The sequence below is a fragment of the Hippopotamus amphibius genome, chromosome 12 (genome assembly GCF_030028045.1).
Source record: "Hippopotamus amphibius kiboko isolate mHipAmp2 chromosome 12, mHipAmp2.hap2, whole genome shotgun sequence".
Taxonomy (NCBI): domain Eukaryota; kingdom Metazoa; phylum Chordata; class Mammalia; order Artiodactyla; family Hippopotamidae; genus Hippopotamus; species Hippopotamus amphibius.
Genome location: NC_080197.1, coordinates 8093605 through 8119746, shown reverse-complemented (window position 1 = coordinate 8119746; position 26142 = coordinate 8093605). Strand labels below are relative to the sequence as shown.

Here is a 26142-nt window from a genome sequence, read left to right as displayed (position 1 = left end):
TGGTTTCCTTTTAACCGGGGTGACTGAAAAGCTCGATAAAAGGGCATTTTGATTTGCTCTTACAGGGCATTGCTTCTATAGTAGAGCATGGGCTTTGCTTCTGATGAGAGATTACTTCTGTGATTTGCATCCCAACTCTTCTGATGTAGGAAAGCCTAGAAGGATTTTTGATGGGAAATGAAAATTGTTTGATTGGTAGCATAGGGCCGGAATACCTGTATAAAGGCAAAACATTCCTAGGGAGAAAACGCCGCTTGAAATAGGACACAAAGTAATGTCTGCCAATGGAGAAATGATTAAATGTTATAACATATAGTGGGGTAGACCCTTAAGTAGTTATTAAATATCAAGTTTTCCAAGTTTTTAAATTTGAGAACATGGGGAAATGCTGGTAATACAATATTTGATTTTACAAATGCATGCTGCAAAACTTTACATGTCGTTGAGTCCAATTACATGTATAAAAATAAGTCTATATGCATAAGGGGAAAAAAGAAGGAAGTATTCATTTATTTAGCAGTGCTTTTCTCTGGGTGACAGGGAAATTGGTGATTTTATTTTTCATGCATTTCTGTTGACACAACACTTTTCTATCGAAAACATGATTCTTTTTTAATTCCCCAAAGGAACTGTTTTGAAAACCGTAGTTTGAAAATCATTTCTGAGGGAAGACAGCCAAGGGAAGATTCCTGTTTGGCAAAGAATCAGGCAGGCAGGCAGGCAGCCTTCTGGGGACTTTTTACCCCTTTTGCCCAAACGTCAAGTGTCAGGCATTCACACAGTTAAAAAGGACCTAAAACGATCAACTTCCCCAACGCTAGATAACGTGTCGACCCCCACCCCCCCCATCCCAAGGGACTGGTGTGTGTGTGTGTGTGTTTAATATACATTATTTATTTAATTGGCTGTGCTGGGTCTTTTTTTGCTGTGCGCGGGCTTTCTGTTAGTTGCGGTGACTGGGGGCTACTCTTTGTTGTGGTGCGTGGGCTCCTCACTGCCGTGGCTTCTCTTGTTGTGCAGGCTCTAGGTGCACAGGCTTCAGCAGTTGCAGCACATGGGCTCAATAGTTGTAGCGCATGGGCCCAGCCACTCCGCGGCATGTAGGATCTTCCTGGAGCAGGGCCTGAACCCGTGTTGCCTGCATTGGCAGGCAGATTCCCAACCACTGTGCCTTCTAGGAAGCCCCTGTTGTGTGTTCTTAAATTTATAAGAGAAAACACAGAACTTGAGTGGGCTGGAGCCACAGGCTGGCAACAAAGGTTTGGCCCCTGTTTCCTTAGACCGACCCTGAAAGTTATATAACATGCAGACAGAAGAACGAAGCTCTCTCTCTCCCCCCCAAATCACCCTCCTCCCCACTAACATGACAGGAAGCAATACAGCTCATGATTAAGCCTGTAAACTTTGGAATCAAACAAACCCGTATGGAATCCTTGCCTTTTTTTTTTTTTTTTAATTTAGCTCTGTGGCTTCCGGCAAATTCTGTAACTCCTTTGTACTTTTGTTTCCTCATGTGTAAAATGGGGAGAAGATCCCCACCTCATCAGGCTCCTTTGAAGATTAAATAGGGTAAAATACAGAGAGTAGACATGTAACAATCTTTGAATCAGTAGTTTTATTCTCAGGTTACCTGTTTTTCTGTTCTTCTCACCCTACCTTAGGGCCATCATTCATGGGATGAAATAAGAAAAGATGGCATGCGGAGAAAGATACTCTTGTGAGGCTGCAGATTTTCCTGTGAAAAGCAAAACCTTCCAGTTGCAGGTTGGTATCCATTTGGAGCCAATGAACCGATTTGTTGAGCCCTATTACCTGCTAGGCAGTGTGCTTAAGCTCCCTTTCAGGTGCACGAGCAGGGGCCACATAGGTTATCCTACGCTATCATGTTTTATTCAAATAAGTCCTGAAAACAGCCACTTCTCACCATCTCTCAAGCAACCACACTAGTCTTAGGTACCATCTTCTCTCAAGAAGGCACAGAAATAGCCTTCTCCTCGGCCTTCCCTCTTTCATTCTTCCCATTTCCAGTGAACTTTGGAATCAACCAAAATAGAAGAACAAGCAATCTGGAGAGAGAGAGTGGTGTTATGTATGGAAACCCAGGGACTCTAGAACCAGGGAGATTTGGGACTGAACCCTGCCTTGGTCAGTTACTAACGTACCTTTGGTTGCAAGGTAGCAAGTGACAAAGGTGCTTTTCAGGCCCATGGCTGCCTGGCTCCAGAGACCCTACTCTGGACCGCCAGGCTTGCAGTCACCCATCATTGCTGTGACAAGTAAACATCAAGGTGCAGCTGGCTGTCTCTGCATTGCTAGGTAAGATTCTTCCCTCCTCTCTGCTTTACCAGCACCGTGAGAGGAGAAACTGATCCACCCAACACACCCTAAGATTTCAGAGGTTCTGCTTCAGGAAACGTCATACATAGCCGAGAAACTTTCTCTGCAGCTTTAAAAAGCCAATCTTTGGATTAACCAGAGGTCTGATGAGCTCTTTTACCATGTACCTACTAAGAGTGAAAGTGCTGCTGTTTTTGTTTATGAATACACCCAAATACTTAGACCTTTGGTGGAACTGTGTTCAGGGAGATGTGGGTTTTCATACAATGTTTTCTGAAAGAGTGAAAAGCAATACTTCAAAATGAAAATAGGATTACACATGATTTATCATCTTGTGGAGTTCATTTTATTTCAACCCAATCTTATGGAAGGAATCCCATTTTGGTTTAATCTTTTGTGGCTCCCTGCTCAGCTCAGTTAAAGGTTTAGCTTGGGATGTTTAATTCCATAGTCTACGATTGTCTGAAGAAATTTACAAAAAAGGCAAAACACAATATACAGAACTGTTTACTGTGATAGTGTCCCGAGTAGAGGGATTTGTAGTAATTCTACACACGACAGTACAGCAAAAGAGAAATGGCTTAGCCAAGCTCGCACATTGCCATGAGAGATCCTAGAACTATAAAAATTATAATCATGCAGCTTATGAAAAAACATAAGAGGAATGTACATGCTATAATTATAATATCATCGTATATAACATAATAGGTGCACAAAGCATAACACAAAGTAGGTTGCATTGAATCAGACAGTTGGGCAGTCACTATGCATTTTATTGATCACCTGCTGTATGCAAGGTACTTTGTAACTATGAAATAATCTATGTAAAAAATATCTGCAGGGACTATATAAAAATAAGACTTAGGGAGATGGGATTATCATCGGTTGTTTTATCTTTATTCTCCCCCAACATTAAAAAATATATGATTTCAAATGGGACCTAATTAAACTCAAAGGTTTTGGAAGGCAAAGGAAATGATCAACAAAACAAAAAGACAACCTACTGAATGGGAGAAAATATTTGCAAATTATATGACTGATAAGGGGTTAGTATCCAAAATATATAAATAGCTCATACAACTCAACATCAAAAAAAAAAAAAAAAAAAACAAACCCTATTAAAAGTGGGCAGAAGACCTGAATAGACATTTTTCTAAAGAGGACATGCAGATGGCTAACAAGAACATGAAAAGATGCTCAACATCACTAATCATCAGAGAAATGCAAATCAAAACCACAATAAGATGTCACCTCACACCTGTCAGAATGACTATTATTAAAAAGAACACAAATAACAAACGTTTGCAAAGATGTGGAGAAAAGGGAACCCTAGTACACTGTTGGTGGGAATGTAAATTGGTGTAGCCACTGTGGAAAAAAGCATGGCGGTTTCTCAAAAAACTAAAAATCGAACTACCATATGACCCAGCAATTCCACTCCTGAGCATATATGTGAAAACAAACAAAAACACTAATCTGCAAAGATACATGCACGCCAATGCATGTATTTATAATTAATTACACTCATTATTTACAATTGCCAAGATATGGAAGCAACCTAAGTATCCAACAACAGATGGATAAAGAAGATGTGGTACAAATAGACAATGGAATACTACTCAGCCATGACAAAGAGTGACATTTTGCCATTTGCAACAACATGGATGGACTTGGAGGGTATTATGCTAAGTGAAATAAGCCAGACAGAGAAAGAAAAATATTGAATGATACCACTTATATGTGGAATCTAAAAAGTACAACAAACTAATGAATATAGCAAAAAAGAAACAGACTCACGGATATAGAGAACAAAGTCATGGTTACCAGTAGGACGAGGGAAGGAGGAGCGGTAATGGAGAGGTAGGGGATTAAGAGGTACAAACCATTATATACTGATGTCAAGTGAGCTACAAGGACGTATTGTACAACACGAGGAATATAGCCAATATTTTATAACTGTAAATGGAGTATAATCTTTAAAGAAATATGATTGCACAATTTTTTAAAAAAAGGATAGAAATGTTTGAAGCAGCATAACGATGAGAGTTGCAAATTTTAATCTTCTGCTCACTTAATCCCAGGCACTGCTCTGTGCAGGCTGCGAATTTAATCTGGTTTATTTCTACAGTGATGAGATTATCAATAACATCACTGCCATTTTACAGTGAAGAGACTGAGACATGATGTTTTATATAAACCCAATGTCTTAGAGAGAGTTCATAGGAGACCTCAGTCCTAGACTGTTCTTAATTAGTTTTCCAAACATGTCACCCAAGGGCACAGAACACAACAGTGCGTGTGGGATTTCCTACAGAATTTCCTTGATATCTGGCCTTGGGGGTGAGTGTCCCCTGCGTCTCTTCTTTACCCCTCTCCCAGCCCCAGGTTCACAACTGATACTCAGTCAGCCAATGAATAAACCACCCCACTTTGACAAAGGCAGGCAGGAATTGGGTCATCATCCACTTCATTTGTCCAGAAGTGTTCGTCAACGCCATGGGACTGTTGTGGAGTTATTTCTGGGTGTCCGCCATTCCAGACTGAAGCAGATAATGCAAACCCAGCTTGCGAGACAAGCAAACGCTTAAACTGAGAAGACGGTGATAAAGCCAGGGACGAATTTCACCCTGGGAACATTCCAGAAACCAACTTTGAATAATTGCTTCACGTTCAGTTGGACACAGGTTCACTCCCAGGTTGACTCACATGTGGAAATACTCCTATCTTATGACTACTACACACATTCCCCGCCCCCCCCCATCTTTCCAAAGTGCTAATTATGCAGCATGAACTAGACACTCTTGACTTCAGAGCTCTGAGTCCTTCAGGGTCAATCTTGCCTCCCGTCTCTCTCTGATACTCACATCCAAATCCTGCCCACCCCACCTTCTAAATTGGAGACCTACTGTATAAACCAGCACATGTCAATTTCGGTAAATATTCCATGTGTACTTGAAAAAGATTACATATTCTGCAGTTATCGGTTGCTTTGTGGTATACATGTCAGTTCAACCAAGTGTGTAAATAGTGCTGGTTGAATTTTTTTCTTATTCCTACGAATCTGCTTTTCTTGGTTTGTTTATTAGTTACTGATACAGGAATGGCGAAGCTTACCACTGTGATGGTGGATTTCTTTATTTCTCCTAGATCTGGGGGTTTCTGCTTTATATATATCACAGCTACATTAGCAAGAGTTTGTAGATTTAAAATTGTTCTATCTTTCTCCTTGTCTCTGTACACAACAAGGCAGAATAAGCCCTCAACAAATGTTTGCTGTCTGTGTCAGATGGGGAAGAATCAGAGTCTTCTCTGCTTCTCGGCTCTAATAGTCTCTCTTTAGACCCTGAATGGAGAAGCCTACATTTCCTTCTGAGTCAGAGTCAACAGGAAAAAAAAAATCTCCCAGCATGGTCATTTTCCCAGAGCTGCTACCCACGGCTGCTGTGGCACCAAGAGAGGACAGGAACATCACCACCGGCCCCCATTCCAGAATTTCCTGTCTTGTCTTGTGGTTGACTTAAAACATCTCACCTCCCGCCTCCCTGTTTCTCACCATCTCTTCTTCATGGTTAAAGAAGTTATAAATTTGCAAAGGAAATGGTTAAGCAAATCCAGAGATCTTGGCGAGAGGACCTGATTTTTCAAGGCCCCAGTTTTTTGAGAGCTGAAGAAATCTGTATGATGAAGAGCTTGCACATGAGTTTTTAGCTTGAGTCAGGACTGGTGCACAATTTCCTGTTTTTGTATCCTCAAAACTGCTAAGCTGCTAGTGAACAACTGGCCAAGAGAGGGAGGGGGCGGCGGTTGCCGAGAGAGGGTTGTGAGCCAAGAGGGGTGGAGAAGGCTGTTTCTCCTTCAGGGCTGGCAGAACTTCTGTGAAAGTGGAAAAGTTTTTTGGTGTTTTATTTTTGTGATTTAAAGCCAGTGAAGTAGAGACTGGAGGCAGAGTCTCAGATTCTAGACTTGAAGTTGGGGGTTTGAGCGGTAAAGAGAAGAAGGCACAAGTATGAGCAGGAATTTTAATGGGTTTCCAGATATTCAAACGACAGTTGAATCTCAACGTGTTCTGATAAGGTTGAATCTCAAAATGTTCTGATAAGCGTGAACTTTTATTAGGCACTTATTATGCGCCAGGCGTGGTGCTAACTGCTTTGCAGGAAGAGCGTCGCAGGAAGAGCGTGGTTAAATCCCCGCCGCAGGCAACTCTGGGAGGTGGATTCCACTATCAGCTCCATTTTATGGATGTGAAAGTGAGGCTGGGAGAGGTGAAGTGACTTGGAATTCCAACCCAGGACTTTGGACTCAGAGCCTGTGTCCTTAACCCCTGCTCTGTCCTGAAGATAAAGAAGGTGACGGGGTTGTCACAGGGACCCTAATATACATGTTTGTGTATTTAGACCCAGGGGAGGGGGTGAGGCCCTCACCAAAGCTGTTCCCTGATTTTTTTTTTCTCTCTCTCTCAAAGCAGGGTCTCAGATTGTGCTGGGCATTTGCCTATTCGCTCCTACTTCCTCTTTCCATGCTTCCCTTCAAACTTCCTTTCCCAGCTTCCATTGCCAACTGGCTCCTGGTTCAGTGCAACCAGTTGGAAGCCCTGGCACCAAGATATTTTCCCCTCCCATCAGCAGAAAAGCAGCACTTCCGCAGAGCACCCCCACCCCAACAGCCGCCCTCAGGCAGTCTTTCCCCTCCCCCACCTCCCCACAAGGCGCCCCATTTCCCACAGGACAACCCACTGGGTTCCCTAGTCTGGTAACATCACCTCTTCCTTTGATCTGCCTGGCCCTAACGGTAGCTGCGGCTTCCTTCTGCATCTCGTCTCTGGACGGCCTCCTCGTCACACGCTTGCCGGGTCCGCTCTTCCAGCACCTTTAAAACCACTACCCGTATTAATCCCCCCTGGGACGAGACGTTGGATGCAGGTCGTTTATTTGGAAAGGGGACCCAGGGAGTGCGAATGAGAGAGAGAGAGAGAATATGTGTGTGTGTGTGTGTGTTACTACTGTGAGCAGCTGGGTTCAGCCTTGCTGAGGACACTGTGGGAACATGTGGAAGACCCTCTGAGAGATGGGGAAGCTGAGATATTTATCCGCCATCTTCCATCCCTCACTGGTTGAGGGTAGCCTCTGGGGACATGAACTTTCAGGCATTTCCAGGATGCCCTGCCTGTGGGCCGAACAAGTTCCCACAGCCCCTGGAGAAAGCCACCAAGAAGAAAAGCAAATTTCAAGGGAGGGATCATTGCGGTAGGAAATTAGCAGCGCGGGTGAACTCAGCGTTGGGCTGAGCAGCAAAGAGGCAGCACCTGCTACCATGGCAACCTGGCTAATCGTGTAAGTAGATGCAACCAAGAAAGTCAAAGGCAGGCCTGAGTTCCCTCCGCTCAAATTCTACTTTGTGTTCGAGTGGGATGGATACCAGGGAAGATCAGCAACGTTTCCTTCTCTCCTCCCTCCTTTCTCTTTTCTTGGATGAGCCAGACAGCCAAGTGCTTACCAGATGGGGAAAGAGAGGGACACAGCTTAAGGGTGTCCCAAAGATTGGGTGGGCTTTGAGCCCTTGAAAGAGAAGACACACATTCCACCTTGGGCAGATGTCACCTGCATTCTCATCAATAATGCTGACTGAGCACTTACTTCTTGCCGGGCACTCTGCTAACAAGCTGTAAATGTGTTGTCTCATTTACCCTTCTCAGCAAGTCTCTGAGATAAGTTCCGTTATTATTCCCAGTCTACAGAGGAGCAAACTAAGGTAAAGTAACTGACTCAAGATCTCAAAGCCTTGGGTCATAGATGTGGGTAATCTGGATGGACTGTGGGACCAAATTCCAAATTCACACTTATGACACTTGGAAATAAGCATTTAAGCATCCTTTCAAGGACCAAAGCCATTTAGAGGGTTTTATCTAAGTGAGTATTTCTTACACTCGGTGAAGCTTAAAAATAAAATGATTACAGTATCTAGTAGATCAGGTCACTCAAGGAATCCAATGAATATTAGTTGAATTGAGTTTGCATTAAATCTGCTGCCACCAAAATATCGATACAAATCTGATCACCCTCCAGCTCAGATCTCTTCCATGGCTCCCCACTGCCCTCAGGAGAGAATTCAAACTTCTTACTATGGGCTCCTTACTGCGTGTCCTTTTGATCGGGTCTTGCCTCCTCTCCGGCCTTCACCATCTTACCTCCTCTCCGGCCTTCACCATCTTACCTGTCCTCCCCGCAGCCTCGCTCCAGCCATGCTCACCTACTTGCCATTCTCTCTGTAGACTCTGGGTTTTGCACTTCTGTCCTGCTGGAAAGCCTTTGGCCATTCTTTGAGAGTTAGCTCAACTGTCACCTCCTCAAAGGGCCAACCTCCATCCCCTGTAGCCTTGTGGCAGTGCCTTTCTCTGAGTTCCACAATACCTTGTATTTACTTATCTTACATTATATTATGATTGTCTTTTTGTCTGCCTGTCTCTCCCCCATGAAAACCTGCCTGTAAGAGCTTAGGCTGGGTTTCTACCTTGGCTCTGACCCATGTGTCTTCGGGTGAAGTTACTTCTCCTCTCCGAGCTTTGGTTTCCTCATCCGTAAAATGGGCTGTAAACAAGGAAATTCATGTGAAGCACAATGCCTGGCATATAGTAAAGTCCAATGTTAGCTGTTATTATCTTTGCATCTTCAGAACTGGTCTTTTTTAGTTGATGCTCAGGGAAGTAAGAGATCAACCTAGACCAGTGGTTTTCAATATTTTTCTGCATCAGAACCACCTGGAGGGTGAAAGCATATATAGCTAGGCCCTACCCCTGGAGTTTTTGATCCAGTGGGTCTGCAGGGGGAACTTGAGAATTTGCATTTCTAATTGGTTCTCAGGTGATGCTGATCGTTATGGGACCACTTTGAGGAGCACTCAGCTGGGCACCTGAGGAGGAAAGATGTCTGATTAGAGTGATCAAACACTTGCAGCTAAAATAAACTCATACTAGAGCACAAGGCAACCCTCTTCCCAATGGATGTGGCCATAGAATATTTATCTACCAGTTTACCCATTCAGTTGCCAGTTACTGGGTACCTACTATGCCCAGGCATTGTGCTAGACACTGACGACAGAGCAGAGAACGAGACAAGAGGGTTCCTGACGTTGAAGAGCCCACAGTCTAATGGCCCTGATCTGCAGGACAGGCATCCTCATTGTTGAGGTCCCATCAGTTTGAATTGAAGGGGCCTGGTTGGTTTGGGGAACGGCTACCCTTAAAAATACTGACGTGAATGCTTGCTTTCCTGTTTAGTGCATCATCGTAGTTGCCTTCTCAATCTCGATTTCACCAAAATGATAAATCAAAACTGCTTGTGGTAATCCCGTCATTCCCTTGTCTGGCACCGCAGCCATCATTTGGCACCGGTTTTAGGATGAAGTCAGCTCACGGGACATGGCAGAGCAGAGTCCCAGAGAATCAGAGCCAGGCTGTGACAAAACACCTGTTACATGAAATGATACACGTCCCTACTGCTGTTATTCTTACTAATTAGCCAACTTGAGTAGGAGCTCTCTGTTACTTGGTGCTAACATTCCCTGCGCTCTAAGAGCCCTCCCGTTCTGTTTCATACGCACCAGCCACTGCACAAAGCGTTTGCCTGGCTCCATCCTGCCCCACGCTCGCAGCAACTGCACAGGGTCTGCACTATTTTTATCCTCCTGTTTCGGGAGGAAACTGACCGGTTCAGTCACTTGCCCTCTCCTCTAGCTGGGTGTGGAGATGGGAGAGGTCAGGCTGCTTTGTGGAGCATGACGGGCTGGTGAGGGTGACTTACACGCTTGGCAATGACCCCAGCTTACACAGTTTGCAATCCCACTATCCTTCTTCAAGCTTCTTCCAAGCCTGAGCTGATAAGAATGGAAAAACCAACCAACAACCAACTTTATCTTTGTTGGGGGGACTGAGGAGCACAGAAGGCCATTGACTTACCCGGTCTGGCCCTCCTATTCTAGTTCTCTTCATTAAACGTGACCACTTCTAGACGTTACTCAACAAACATTCTTAAGAGCTGCTTCCGCCCAGCCTCCTGGTTGGGCAGCCAGGGAAAAGGACCAGAGGAGAGACTGTGACAGCCCAGGTCCTGGAACGCCCCCCTGTGGCCAGATTTAAAGGGCGCTGTCCCTCAACGAGAGTAAATCACGTGAGCACTGAGCGCCCATTGCCAGAAATCCAGCTGGGGGCCATTTTGTTCAGAAGTATGCCTTTGGGGGGAAAAAAAGCCTTACAGGTGCACACCAGTCCCCCTCAGAATAAAACAGAACAAAGGAGGCAATTAAGTTCAGGGGCATACAGCTTTAAATTAGATAATGTATTCAAAAAGCAGTCTATACACTGTGAAGTGTGATAATGTAAGGCATTATTATTACCCTTACTTCTGTGAAATTGCAGGGGTTGCTACCCAGGCACGGGCTCTGGCTACTTAAAGGGCCAGAGCATGGAGAGGTTCTAGTGAGTAGCTTTCTGGGGAAGGGAAACAGAGGCGAAAGAGTTAAGCTCCCCAGAAAACCAATTTATGCAAAGGGCTGGATCCCGGCTGGCATTCAGGCCAGGGCTAAGGATCTGAATTACAAATTTACAGAATTTGCTGCTCTGTAAGTAATTTCTTTTCTTCCTTAATGGAGACCGTAATTTCCAGGGGGGGCTGGTGTCACTTTATTTCCACTCATGGAGAGAACAAGATCTAGACCACAGAGAAGCCTAATTCTATGCACCGAGCGAACTGTGTTTTTAAAAGGCCCAAAAAGGGACACTGGGAGAGTAGTTAAAAGCTGATAAGAATCACCTTACGTTTCTGCAAAGTGCATTCCCTGCGTTTGCAACTTGGGTGAGTTAATAATGGAAATCACTTCCCTTTCCTTCTCTCTAAGGTAGGGTGGCGAGTGGATTTGATTTTGTAAGGCTTAGGATCAATTTGGGATTATTTGACGAAAGAAATGATACAGGTCTGCTCGGTTCCAGGCACTCTGACAAGGAGCCAGCAGGACACAGATTCTAGCCTCTTGGAATCTAATTAAATGCGACCCCAGTGCATCTGTTTGCAAACAAATTACAACAATCCGGCTAGAGAGAGAGAGAGAGAGAGAGAGAGAGAGAGAGAGAGAGGGAGAGAGAGAGAGAGAGAGTGTGTGTGTGTGTGTGTGTGTGTGTGTGTGTGTGTAAATCCCTGATAATTTGTTTAAAGGGCAGGGGGGTACAACAAAACCACAAGAATGTCACTTTCTTCCTCTTTTCCTTCCCTTTTTGGCATTTCCTTGGGTGGTATGTGTCCCTTTCCCTAAGATGAGGAATTCATGAGAGACCTCAGGGGCTGCTGAGAACAACTGTGCTTTTGAATGAATTCTTCTATGGATATCAGTCCAGAAGTCACTGTCGGCCGGAGCTGGAAAGCAGGGTTTTTTTGTTTTTTGTTTTCCCCGATGGCAGCCATTTCAGCTCAACAGCCCACTTCTTCTTGACATTGGAGAAGACCCTCTTCCATGTGCACCTAAAAATAAATAAGTAAATAAGTTAATGAGTGTGTCAACTTCGAAAAGGCAACTTTGCCCCCTCCTCCAGGTCTTAATTTCTCTTTCAGTTTCAGGGTGTTCTTAACATTTTACTGCAGGTTTTCTAGCCAAATGGCATTCCTGGGCTCTGGCTTGAAGAACTTCAGTCCCTCTGTGAATCTGTGCCCCGGAAACTTTCCTGAGCTCACTTGGGGACTGTCTGCTCTTTTCACAGTAGTTCAGCAGGAGGCATGGAAATTAGTATTTATTGTAAATGTCAGGAATGGGCTCTCCACTCAAACCAGAAAAACCCCACAAAACACAAAAATAGAGTTTTAACTTGCTTCTCAGGCTACAACTGGCTTTAGAATCCTCCCAATAAGCCATGCTTTGAGTCCTTTCTGGCTTAAATTTTCTTAAAAAAAAAAAAAAAACACAAGCAATTTCATTAAAAGATTGTTCTCTTTTTTGGCCAGGAGGGTGGGAAACCAGTTACAGAAACCGTTGGCATGCTTTGCAGCAAGATTCTCAGCAGAGAACTTCTTTCTAAAAATTAAAAAAATTTTTTCCGGGGCGGGAGCGGGTGGGAGGGCTCCTTCAGTATTAGTGACTCAGTCCTGCCCGGGGACATTTCTCATCAGGGCCAAAAGCCCCTGTGTCCAGTGAGGTGAAACTTGCAAATAATACTGTCACCTTTCTCAGTGGACGGGTATGGCTGGAGCTCAAATGTCACACCAGTCAACCCCCCTGGTCTTTGGAGACAAAGCAGTAACCAGCTGCCTGTTTGCCTTGGATTAGCCCGTGGGCTGTGATGGTGATGGTGGAGGGCAAGTCACCCCCCACCAAGGGCTTCCCCAATGGGTTTTTTTTCTCCTGAATTGGGGCAAGTGAAGCATGCAGACATGAAACAGCATGAGGTCATTCTCAGCTGGGTGAGTCACAGACACTGAGGACTCTCCAGGTTCAGGCAGGAGGGCTGAAGAAGCCGACACCTCTGCAAGGAAAAGGCCTCTGGTCTTTACTGGAAACTGAGCATTCAGCCAGCCCAAGCTGGGAGCCCGTGGGTCCCAGGAACCAAGGGTCTCCCAAATCTGTTTTTTTAGGAACATTTTTGTCCCAAACACATTTTCCAAAGGCCTTTTTGCCCAAGCTAAGGTTTTATTTGCCTAAGGTATAGATCCGTCAGGAGAGAGTGTTCAATGTTATTTCTAATCACTGTGTGATGAATTGTACATGCAATGGATTTGTAGGAGCTGCTGCGTGTGTGTGGTTCTGTGTCAGTTACATGTGTCTAGTTGTCTGTGTATGAGTATGAATGTGTGCGTGTATTTGTTTATTCCGGTATAGAAGTAAATATGTTTATAAGTACGAATGTGTGCATATGTGGGTATAAATACCCACCTGGATGTATACGTGTGTATCTGTAGTGGACACTTGGGATGACCCTCATCCTCTCCAGTAAGGGATCCAGCTTCTCAGCTCAGTGGGAGCAGCTTGCCTGTTCTCGGCACCTCCTAGGGTGGCCCATGACTCAGCAACAAGGGGACAAAGGCTGAGCCCCCTTGCCTGTAGGTAAAACCATCTTTATGGTGCAATTCATGCTCCACGGCCCCTGGGAGATCAGGATGAAACTCGACTCCAGCTGAGACCAATCCCTGCCCTGTCCTTCTCTTCCTCCCTTTCCCCTGGGAGCCCTGCTTCAGCCTAACGTGGGCATCAGAATCCCCGTCTCAGGCTCTGCTCTAGGCGGCGTGGCCTAAGACAGTATTTACACACATGTGCATGTGTGCATATATACAAATACACATGTACACACATTTGTGTGTACACTTGCCTACACACAAAGAAAATGAGGAGGACCTGGGAGAGGAGACAAGATGGAGGAAGAGCATTGATTTTCTGCTGTGGAAGATAAAGGCATCTCAGAGCACGAGAGACCTGCTTTAAAAGTTGAAAATTAAAAGATCCTTTAGATGTAAATGTATTTTTTTATTAAATCAGAAAAGGAAAGATACAGTATACATGGTATCAGTCAGTCATATGGCTACTTTGAATTACATTTTAATACACTTATGGTCTTATGTACTCCTCTGTACAAGTATTAAAAAAAAAACTCAGGTATTTGAATAATCTTCTGTAAATTTTTATTATTAACTGGGGTTATAGGGAGGGTTTTATCAGGGCACATCCTGAGAACATTAGGAAATTACAGACAGACTTGAGATTAGTGTCAGACAGAACAGATGAAGCAAGCCCCTCAGCCATCTGAGAAACATTAATAATGTAAGATTGCAGAGACCAAATCTTTGTTAGGGATACAGGATGCGGGAGGAAAATGGAGACCTTGGCGCCCCCTAGTGTTGCAAAATAACCTCGCCACCTCATTTACTTGGTTTGGTTTGGGGTTTTTGATTTTTTGAAGTTGTAATCCGCGCCCTCGTCACTGAGCCTCAAAAAGCAATTGTTTTCTCAAATCATGTCAAGCCCTCTCCAGTCAATCTTTTCCCCCTCGTCAATAACGTTCAAGGACCTATTTGAAAAACAACTCTTATTCATTCCTTTGTCGTTCCCCACACATTCCGTTCCAGAAAATTGGCAACTTCCCAACGCAAAGCCCATGTTCTCCCTCCTTGAAATGTGAACTCAAACAAACGGATTTTCGTCTCTCCTCTTCAAGCCAAGAGGATGAGCATGTATTTACTACAAAGCTTAATTCCCTCCAGCAGGCGTTTTCCTTCTGCAACTTACGCGTCACGGGCTAATTTTCATAACTTCACCAGAATGCAGTCCTCCGCCCCCTCCCCCACGCTGCTTGGCAACCATCAACTCTTCTGACCTGGCTAGTTAACCTGCTAAACCATCTTTACAGTTATTTACCAGGAAAGACTGGACCAGAGACGTAAATAATACACCTCAATATACAACAGCTCAGGCTTAATTCGTAGGCAGAATTTCATTTGATGGCCATCAGAAGAAAAAATATATACACGGGGTGGGTTTGAGGAGGAGATGGAGCAGGGAGAAGGCCTCCTGGTGGCGGAACTTGGTGGGAACCGTGGTGATTTGTTTACTTGGATTTGCCAACTGGTCCGATGGATACGGGGTCTGTTTGCACTTGTGCGTCCAACATCCGCTTTGGTCCCTGGAGAAAAATATAAAAGAAGTTGCATCCTAGTGAAGATCTGTAATAGCAACAGCAACAATTGCCATTTATTTAGCACGTACTCTGTGCCAGGTGCTGTGCTAAATAAACACACCTTATTCGTGGGTGGCGGGTAAAAGGATGGTCTCCAATGAGATGCCGGAGTTCGGTGCCCCGTTATGTTACTTTCCAGCCTTTGCAAAATCTTGGACAAGTGACTGAACTCTTTCTGCTTCAGTTTCCTCATCTTTAGAATGGAGGTGATAACATTTATCTCAGAGGGGTGTTCCAAGATAAAGCGAGTCCTGACTCGTAATGCACTTAGAACAGTACCTGGGGTGTAGAAAACCTTCCATAGTTACAGCTCACTTCTGTCACCCTCTCTAATCACTTTCTAACCACACTGCCTGTTTACTTTGCTTACAAAACATCTTTGAAAAGTTTTCATGTAATAACCATGTAGGCTGCTTTCTGTTAGAATCCAAGCAGCATATGGAGGAAGAAGGAAAAAGGGATGGAATGAACAGGATGTCACTAGGAGGACAAAGGTCACGCAGGGAGTGGCCAGCAGTGCAGCCTCTGAGAAGCTGATTTGAGGGCTGAGGCAGGGGTGGGGGTGTGTATGTGAGGGTGGCCAGAAGCTTATTTCCTGTAGGTGACAGGGCTGCAACGGTTCCCTGGTTGGTGCCAGTCCCGCTGCCAGCGTTGCCCTCTCAGGAGAGAGGTGAGGCAGCCCCCGGGGAAATGGGTCCAGCCTGAAAGTCCTCAGAGCTTGACGGGATCCTTGCAAAGTGGCAGGAAACCCCTTCCTCCTTTTCCACCACTGTTGGAAGTGTTGTGACAATGGGAAGATGGAGGACCTGAGGAATAAGCTTTTCTACCTCAAAGAGACGTTGCCATAATTAAAGAAACGGTGACTATAAGGAAGTGCAGCCTCAGAGGAAGGGCTCGGTGACTTGAACTATAATTCACGTCATCTCTGAAGGCATCGCAATGCCAAACTGCCACTGGCTCTCCCAGGTAACCCTAGATGTGTATTACCTAGGTGTCTATTTCTGCTCTTGCCCCTCTATGGCCACGTCTGCACTATAGCAGCAAAACAGTCTCTAAAGGCTATAAACAAGGGTCCAACACTTCCTTGCTTAATACTCTTTAATAGCTTCCCGACTGAAGTAGGATTATGTCAATGTTCCTTGCACAGCCTGTACAGCTGGCATGAGCTCCTCACTACTCCAACCTTAGCTACTTTTATTATCCACCTAGCTCACCACCTCCCAGCCACTCAGGCCTCCCATCTCTTCCTCAAACATATGAAGCTCATTCCTACCCCAGGGCCCTTGCACGTGCTGTTCCTGCCTCCCGGAACAAAGAGCCTTGCTCTCTTCCTGTCTGGCACTGATAGCCAATCCTGTCTCAGAAACACTTTCTCAATCCATCCCTTCCAAGTAGCACACGCATCGCTGTCCTGGTGCCCAGTGTAACCCTATCACATTACCATGTTTATTTCCCCTCCGTGACTTCCCACACTCACGTTTTTGTTTTTTAATTTGTCTACCTTACAGTTCCATGCGTCCACTAGACTGTGAGCCTCAAATTGAAGTTCTATACACATACTCAAGGACACAAGACGAGACAGAAATAGATGACTTTGATGATAAGACTTTCAACCTGGGGCCTGAGATTCTAATAAGCTCCCCAGAGATGCTTCTAGAGACCAAACGGGGGCCAGAGGAACCACAGCCCTCACCTGCCTCTGTCTAGAACATCAGAGGGCACCAATGCCTACAGACATTCACAGAACGGAAGAGTTAGGAATGACTAGGGCAGTCTGGCTCACGAAACTACCCCACCTTTATTGCAACATGAAGGTGAACCCCAGTTCACCGGTCCCGCGGCTGATGTCAGTAGTATTTCCTTGCCTGGCCCTCCTGGCTCGACCCACGTTCCCACGGGCCCTGGGGATGACGTCACTTGTCTCTCCTCCTGGTTTAGGCGTGATCATCTGGCTTATGATTTGAGTAACGATTTTTCAGCCCCTCCCTATTTGCCAGGATTTACATTATCCCAGATATAGAGAAAACTACTCGTGTCACACTGCACTCCATCTGTCCGCTCATCAACAGACACTGCTCATCAACGACCCCCAATGTCGACTGTGTCTGGCCACCACGCTGCGGGGTGGCACAGCCCACCTGCCCATGACCGGTCTGGTCCCCACCCTCCCAAAGCGAACAGTCTGGGGGAGGAGACAGAGAAGAACCAAACAGACACAAAGAACCCAAAGCTTAATTCATTATTTAAAGTCTGGCCTCCTCTCACTGGGCTTCCGCTGAGGGAAGGAGCTAAGTTTTAGCCTCATCTGTACACCCACCACCCGGGGCCAGACTCATGAGCAGCTTCCCGGGTGGAAACTCCGCAAGGCTGCCTTTGGCCACAGATGAACACCGCTGCTTCTCCTCATCACCTGTTCCTGCCAACCTCCCCAGTCCTTGTGTTCTCTCTCCGCCAGCCAGACGGAGCCTCAGACCCACGCTGTCCCTCCAGCACACCTGCGCACCTGTCCCATGGCCTGAACACACCGGCCTTCAGACCTTCCCTTGCCTCCTCCCTCTCCAGGCTACCTTGAGGCCCCACCTCACATGGAACCGCTGAGAAGCCCCCTCTGACACGCCTCTCAAACCCAAGGCCAGGCCACGCCCTCGCCCTCAGGCTCCCTTCCCGGGCCGCCCCTGCCTCCCAGCTCCTCCCACACTCACCCCCCACCCCCAGCAGCATCACACCTGCCGGTGGCCGCGGAAGAGTGATGCCTGCGCACACCTTGCTCTCTCGCACCTGGCACACAGCAGGTGCTCGGTGTTTGTCTGGCAAACGTCCAGCCACCCCATGGCCAGCCGGTCCCCTTTGGAGGCGGGACCCACACCCCCGGCCCGAAAGCCCAGAAAGAAGAGGCGAACCGTCCACCCACCAGGCCCTTGAAGAAACCCCCGAGGGACTGTCGCCGTTTCTCGGGTCTCTTCTGGGACTTGTCCCCGTTCTGCAGCGAGTTCGCCTCCACCAGGGCCGGCTCCGGGCTCGGGGCCGGCTCTTTGACTTCCTGCTTGCTGCTCTTCTGCTTGCTGGTCTCAGCGGCCACCTTCTTGTCCTTGGAGGAGCCCTCTTTGCCCTTCTGGCCCGCGGCTGCTGGTTCCGGCTCTGGCGGCACCACCGCCTTCTCCGTGGACTCCGAGGTCTAGAGTAAGATCAAACAAAATGAATTTTTAGTCTCTGCAAGACCACGCTCATAGCAGGTGAATAAATATGCTAAAACTGAGATGTCTACGTGTTCATGATTCCCAGGTGAGAGGGGAAAAAATAAGAAAAATGTGTAAATACTTTTTATGGTATGAGGTCACAGTGGGGACATTTATTTGCCAATCTGATAATTCACTCATTGATCAGTGCTTCCCCAGCAAGCATTCTTTACTCCTTCTTCTGGAACTAGAACTTGGGTTTTCCTTGGAAAACCACTCTTCTCCTTGGTTTATTCCCTGTGGTTTTCACACACTAATTTCATCCCTGCACAAAGGGCACGTGACTCAGGCCTGATCAATCAGAGCATTGAGTGTGATTGGGCTGCTAGGATTGGTTCAGGCTGGTCAAACACAGCTAAACCTGAGCTAATCTCAGGGCTTTTCTAAAACATCCAAGAGAGAGGTCTGTTCCCTTTCCTTGAACTTGAAGCTGTGAAGATGAAAGCCTGGAGCTTCCAGAACCACCACCATTCCAAGGAAACATCTGCTTGAAAAAGAAACCATGTGACACAGAGGAAAGCAGAGCTGAGAGATGAAGAGAGAGAAAGGGAGAAAGAGCCCAAGTATGGATGACATTGCATGTGCCCCTGGATCTAGCTGTTCCTGAAGCCCCTTTTTGCATGAGCCAGCTTTGAGAGGATTTCTCCCACTTGCAACCATATGTGACTCTTCTTGGGGATGCCTGGTCTTTTCTTCATGATTATGTCTGTCTTAATTTCTGGTGTGAAACTGTCATTTCATAAAACAGCGGTAAAAGAAGATAATTGTTTTAGTTTTGAATGTGCATCTTTTCATGGTAAAGTGAAACGTTTGCAACCCTACTTGGTTCCTATGATTTTGGAGGAATGAGGCTGTAAAATCCAAAGTTCTAGGTAAATTACAGACAACCAAAAATCTGTTAGGAAGTAAAAGGCTTTTTCCCATAATTTGCTTGAAATGAAATGACTCTGGGGGCCAGACAGATAAAATAAACATATGAAAGAGGCTAGGGGTAAGAATAATCATGTGGTGACCTTATTTCCCCAGTCATGAAAGCAACATAAGGCCAAAGAAATATTTCTCTAGGGCAAGAAAAGCAGTTCAAGCAATGCTGGCTTTGATGTTGGGGAGACACTTTGGAGTAAGGGGGACTGTGGTGAATTGAACGTCACAGGCCTTTTTTAAAGGTGCAACAAGTGCTCAGACCCACCAGAAGATACGGGGTAGGAGTACAGCCTCAGTGCTGTCATATCTTCTATGTTTTCAACGGAAACTTGAAATTGAATTATTTTAAATGCAAAACATGTCAATTCTAAAGCCCTGTTCACCGCAGGCAACCACGACATGAGTACCCCTGTGGGTTACATTTGGTTCACTGGATACATATTTACAACGTATGATTCATAAAAGTTATGTATTGTCCCTGGGTCACAAAGTTCTATGACAAAGTGGCAGTTTTGATTCAGAGGGCAGAGAACGGTCATTTCACATCAGTGGATCAAACACACCCCTCAGAAGTGAGCAAGGAGACAGAGACAATCCGCCAGTTCTGAAGGCCTCCCCAGGTTGCAGCCCCCTGGAGGGCAGAACTCCTTGGAGACCAAAGCCTCAGACATCCAGTGCACCCCAAGAAGCTGTTTTACAAGCACACATCCTAAATATTTCTCTCAGATGCCAGCTGCCCAAGTTATAGCAAACGCTAAGACACAGAGGTCAAGTACAACAGAGAGCCCAGAGCAGATACTCGCCTTAGAAGGAGACAGAAACTCCCACTGTGCTGCTCTGCAGAAAGGCCAGAAATGAGTGACCGCTGCTCAGACACCCTGTTAACTGCTTTTGTTGCATAGAAGATTTTAGGATACAGCGAGTAGCTAAAAGCTTAGTGTCTGGAGTCAAAAGAATGTGGTGTGGTTCTGGTTTCATCACATCCTTGCTCTATGACCTGGAATAAATGGTGTGATCTCTCAGTTTCGTCTTCTGTATGGAGGTAACAGCAACAAAATCATACTTCACGGTGTTGTGAGGATTAAACTAGCTGGAATGGAAAGCCCACTAGACACAGTGTCTGGATGCCAAACAGAAAGGGACTAACCATCTTGGTCTGTATGGGAGTGAGGGGGTTCCAGGATATGGAACCTGTATTTTTAAAACCAGAGATGTTCCGGGCAAACTGGAATGAGTTGGTCGTCCTGCCTTAACACTCCCAGCAGTGACTCTGAGGGACTGTGGGTCCAAGTGCCAGGTACAGACAAGGCGCTCAAGAAATATAGATTCTTGCTGAATCGAGTTCCCTGTGTCTCTCCAGTCCCATCTTCTAGCCCATCTCCCGCCCCTGCTTATGCGGCTCCAGCCACACGGTGCTTTTTTTCCTTGCACAAGCTTATCCTCAAGTCAGAGCTTCCTATTGGCTGTGCTTCTGCTCCGTCTGTCTCCGGGGCTTCAGATGATTGCTTCTCTCCCATCAGGTCTCAGCGCGAATGTCGCTTCCTTGGAGATGCAGTCCCTGATCAGATGCTCTAAAGAAGCCTGACTCCCTTCCTGTGGAACACTGCTGCATTTTCTATAGATGTGCAGGCTTTGTGGGGATTTCTTTGCTCACTAGGAAATGTCCTGACTCCCTCTCAAGGGAAGGGAAGCTCCAGAGCAGAAACCCCTCTGTGTCTCTTCCGCTGCTGTATCCCCAGCACCGAGCCCAACTCATGGTAAGGCTTCGTCAAAATGGGCCACATGAGTGGCCAGCAACTCGCCTTCTAAATGTTTCCATGATATTTCCCTTAGCGCATTACTCGGGTGTGAAGTAGGAAGTCCCCACAAACCAGCAGCTCTCATGCGACATTGGTTTTTTTCCAAGAGGGGAGCTTTCCCTGGGTCATATCCATTTACCACATGGTTACTCCATCCCTATTAGGCTTAAATTTTTAAAAACAGCTTAGAAACTAACTTCTGGAAGCAATACATGGCTGGTTCCTGACCTTCAGAGTGAGCTAAGAATCTGAACTGTGCATGACTGCTTTGTCATGAAATGCAGAAGATTTAGAACCTTTGGTTGGGGGTTCTGTCTCAAAATTTATAACAAAAATTATTCACATCTGAGTCATCTGAGTGTATCCTCTCCTGGAACCCAGGGACGCTGGCAGGAAGCTGGAGGACAAGGTCCTCAGAACATCCCATTCGATTCAGACCCTGGAAGCTGATCCGGGCTAGGAATTTCTTGGGCTTTTTTTCATGGAAACATCAACTAAGGCTTTTATAACTCAGAGGGCAGATCTAAAGGGAGCATAGAATGTCTGTTCCCACCCCCCGAATTAAACCAAGCATTTGTCACCTCCCAATAGCACACACCAATCTTCTCATGTCTGGATCTAAGGCCCTGGAAAATGGAATTCTCAAAACATTTCTAGATGACTGTAAATAGAATGGTGTTTCCAGCTCATTCAAATTTCCACTGACTGCATTCAGATTTTAGAATCATCAAAATGACTAGCATAACTGTTTCACTGTCAGATTCCAGACAAAATGTACAAACATATTTAAATGTTTCATGGTGAATAACGTAAGCTTATCATGTTTCCAAGGTAGTAACCTTTGGGATTTTTGGTTCCAAAGTGGTCTAGAATATGATTTGGGGGGCAGGCACAGTATTAAGTTAAAAAAGAAAAATGAAAATAATTTAAATGCACTAAAAAGCAGTATATTCCATGTTGAAATATACAGGATAAACCAATTATTATGGGAGTAGAAATATCATAAATTATTTAGTAATTGCCAGAATGTGTGTGTGTATGTCTGTGTGTGTGTGATATGAACAATATTACAGGGTGGTAATTTCTCACCAGAAGCATAATAGTAATAGTAATAAAACAATAGCAACAGCTATGGCTTTATATGGTGAAGCCCTAACCCCCAGTGTGAAAGTATTTGGAGTAAGAAAGTAATTAAAGTTAACTGAGGTCATAAGGATTGGGCCCTGATCCAATAGGATTAGTGTCTCTGTAGGAAGAGACACCAAAACACTCATTCTCTCCTCTCTATGGTATTTTGTTACAGCAGCTCATGCTGATAAACACAGCAACTAACATTTATTGAGTCCTCCATACCAGGAATGTTCTAAGTGCTTTACATGTATCGATTCATCTAAATATGACAGCCCTATGGGCAGCATTTTCCCTAGCTCCATTATACAGATGAGGAAACTGAGGCATGAAGAGACTGGTAATTTGCCTTTGGTCACACAGCTAAAAAAATCGCTGAGCCAGGACTCAAATCTGGGCAGTGTGAGTCTGCAACCCATGCTTTTAACCACGTCTCTATATTGCCAAAATTAGAACATTTGATGACATTTTCATGGAGGTATATTTCTAAGTTAAGAAAGAGTGCAAGTTATAAAATAGGGTGTTGAGCATGAGATGATTCCATTGGGTAAAAAAAGAATACGTACAGTTATAAAAACATCATAGCTGTCTTTTTAGGATGGAGAGAATGATAGAAATGAACCACATGACCCCACATCTTTCACTCATCTGTTCAGGAAACAGCTCCTACTATGTACCAGGCACCATGCAGTGTGATAAACAAAATAGAAGAGGCCCTTTCTTTGCTCTACAAATACTCCAGACGGGGTGGGAAGGGGTAGGGAAGACAGATAACTGATGGACAAATGACATTTCTATGTGTGATAAGTGCCATGAAGTAAAAGAACAAGATGCAGGGATGATGGGTTGAAAGGGAATAGCTTTTTGAGGAGGTGACATATAGACCAAGATGGGAAGGATGGGAAGGAACTGTCCATGTGGAGAGAGGGAAGGGCATGTGTGAGAGCTTTGCAGTAAGAAATAGCTAAGGAACTCTAGCTTGTTCATGCTTGTATCTGCAGAGCCCAAGATGGTGCCTGGTATACAGTAGATGCCCAACCTAGACATGTCAAGTGAGTTAGCTATGGTTGAGAACTGCATCAGAAATGAGGCTGGAAAGAACCAAGAACATGCCAGCTAAACCCAACACCAAATCGAGTTTACAGGTCACTTACTTGGTAGCTGGAGTCTTTCCCATTTATTTCTTCTGAGTGGGTGATCCCTCCATCCCCTTTCACTGACTAAAATAACAAACAGACAATGGCCTTTCAGCTACCACAAGCATAGCAACACGAAGAACGCAAGGAAAGTTGTGAAACAGATGACCTCAGTCATTCATTGTTGAGATTCAAGGTCAAGACAAATGGAAGACCAACTAGAAACGCATTACTCATAAGTCACATGATTTCCATGTGGTCTGTAACCAGAGTCTGATTAAATTCAAGTGTTGGTCTCCAAAAACAATGACAATAAAAGTCTCAAACCCTGGTATTAGGTAATTCTGGGATAAATGATAATGAAAATACTGATGTTGGAACCAGAAGGTGGTTGAACATATAGAATGAATGAATAAGTAAGTGAACAATTAAACCATTGGTAGCTAGCTACTGGTAACTTTTAAATGGTGGGTGTTTTGTTGTAGTATTTTTTGCCCCTAGTAGAGAGATGGGTTATGTTGAACATTCTATTTTCCAGTGGCATCAGGGACAGGGTTGAATGGTGTTGATGTCACAGATTCAGGTCCTTAAACCAACAATCTAAGCTAAAGTTTCTTAAAGTGTGATACCAGGACCAGCAACTTCAGCATCACTTGGGAATCTGACAGAAATACAAACCCTTGAGAACTACACCAGATCTACTGAGTCAATAACTCTTGGGGTTGGGACCCAGCAATCTGTGTTTTAACAAGCCCTCCAGGTGATTCTGAGGCATCACTGTTTTAAGCTAACTGGCCATAGACAAATTCAGACCAATAGGGGAGTCTGTAGTTTTAGCTGGGGATTTAGTAACGTTCTATGCTTGATGCTTGATACAAGACCTAAGAAATCTGGCGATGAATCATTCAGTTCTTATCAACGATTCGGACTCAGGTTTAACCCCCACATATTTTTTCAATGCTTATGGTCTCCTCCTCCCAGCTAGAGGGAGGGATTGTAGGAAGTGGAGGTTAAGCTCTGTGGGGCCAAGAGGAAGACTTTGGATTCCACTGCTACTATCTTGGCTGTTCTGCCTACGGACAGCAAGAATCTGTGACACCTGAGCTAAGAACAGTTACAAACATTAAAGGCACTCAATACTTTTTTGACTGGTTAATATAATCTGAGATAGGGTACTCATATTAGCGGAGATAATAAAAATTATTATTTATGAAGGCTAACTTTTGGTGGAATTAGCCAGGAACTGTACTAAATGAGATAGTAAAGTGTTAGTTCATTTATTTATCACTCCAGAACCTTAAGATAGAGGAACAATTTTATTGTTCTCATCATACCGGCAAGAAATTGGAAGCTTCCAGAAACTAACATGGGTCATGGAAGAAGTAGGCTGGGGAGCCGTGATTTGACACTATGGCAATAAGCTCATATTCTACATTTTTAACCACCTCCTGATACCGCCCCTGGAAGGTAGGAGGTACCATTCAATGAACAAATATTTACTGAGCATCTACTATGAAGCTACCCAGTTAGGAGAAATGATAAGGGCCTGGATAAGGTGGAGGTTGAAAATCTCAAATGGGGATGTTTATGGGACATGCCTATCATTGCGGCATAAATATGCTTGTCTTTACTGCTTGGTGCTGTTCCCTGATGCAGAAGACTTGACTAGGACTGTGCTTGGGTGAACACAGTATGAGAATTCCAATACTGTTCCTACCCCCAAAGCAACCTTTCCAGATCTAGGCACAGGCTACAACCTTGATACTTACTTCTTCATCGGTTGGGAATGGAGAAGCCATTCCTGAACACTTTCTTTGGCCTGAACTCCTGCTGTCTGGAAGTTCCATGAACTTCTCTTAGGGATATCATTGCCATGGGTTCCCCCAAGCTGCTCAACCCAAAGGCAAATAAGGATCTGTTCTCTATGTACAATTTAGACCCATTCAGATGGAAGGTGGTTTTTTCCTTCCTCTAGGTCTTCTGCATTGTTCTACAGGATCAGTCTTCTTGAGAACATTTAGAAAAAGAAAGGGCTCTCAGTTATTATTTCTCTCCCTACAACCAGCTCTTTCAGCTCTCACCCCAAAGTTTTACCACTTTGGGATTTCACGGGGCTTCCAGAACTCAGGCTGTGTTCCAAATGCCCCTCCCACTCAAACACACTCTCTAGTGTCCTTTAGGATACACGGTCCTATCCTCATGAGCTGGGCTTTAGGGAATGTTGAAAGGCAAAAACCTACCAACCAACATGGTTTTTAAAGCAAAACCTGAACGGATATTAGGATCATGTTATATCGCCTAAGAGAGAGATTTTAACTTCCCTTTAATTGTATCAATTTGGTAGTGTTAGGTACCTGCCAGTTTAAGGTTAAAACTGGTTTTCCTCTTTCTTTCTTTCCTTGCTAGCCCTTGAGGGAGAACTTGGATTGAATCTGAAGGCTCCCTTGACAGCAGTGGATCTAGGCTCCCATCCTGAAAACAGACCCTCATGCTGCCAGGGAAACCATTGCAAAGAGGTTCAAAGTCTTTTGAAAAACAAGGGAGAATACCTCAAGCTTTTCTATTATTTTTCTCTGTTGTTCATTTTGAGGCATATCAAGCTATATTATGCAAAGGTGACTGTATGCTGAGTTTAGACTAAGGGTCTCATTAAGTCCATCTGAGGTCTCTTCAATACCTGCAGTTATCAACAATTCCTTCCCTTCTTCCCCTTCCCTCCCTTCCTTTTTCCCTTCCTTCCTCCTTCCTTCCTTGTCTTCCCTTCCTTCATCCTTTCCTCTCTCCTTCTTTCGTTTTTTTTTTTCTATCCCTCCTCTTTCCTCTTTGCAGAGCCCTCTTTCAGTGACCAGTTAAAATAGTTCCTGTTGGGCTTTGTT

General features: G+C 45.0%; 1 protein-coding gene across 10 annotated transcripts in view; it reads right to left on the bottom strand.

Moving 5' to 3' along the window:
• Window positions 1–13877: 13877 nt before the first annotated feature.
• BCAS1 (brain enriched myelin associated protein 1) overlaps window positions 13878–26142 on the bottom strand; it is a 102036-nt gene continuing 89771 nt past the window's right edge. For 6 of the 10 annotated variants that reach the window (XM_057703977.1, XM_057703982.1, XM_057703983.1 and 3 more), the window contains 2 exons: window positions 17955–18218; window positions 13878–14989 (listed from right to left, as the gene is read on the bottom strand). In XM_057703977.1, coding sequence (XP_057559960.1) covers window positions 14915–14989; window positions 17955–18218 — 339 coding nt within the window. In that variant the 3' untranslated portion in view covers window positions 13878–14914. Of the gene's footprint in view, window positions 14990–17954; window positions 18219–23284; window positions 23351–26142 lie in introns of all 10 variants that reach the window. The other 4 variants (XM_057703976.1, XM_057703981.1, XM_057703979.1 and 1 more) reach the window with 1 other exon arrangement.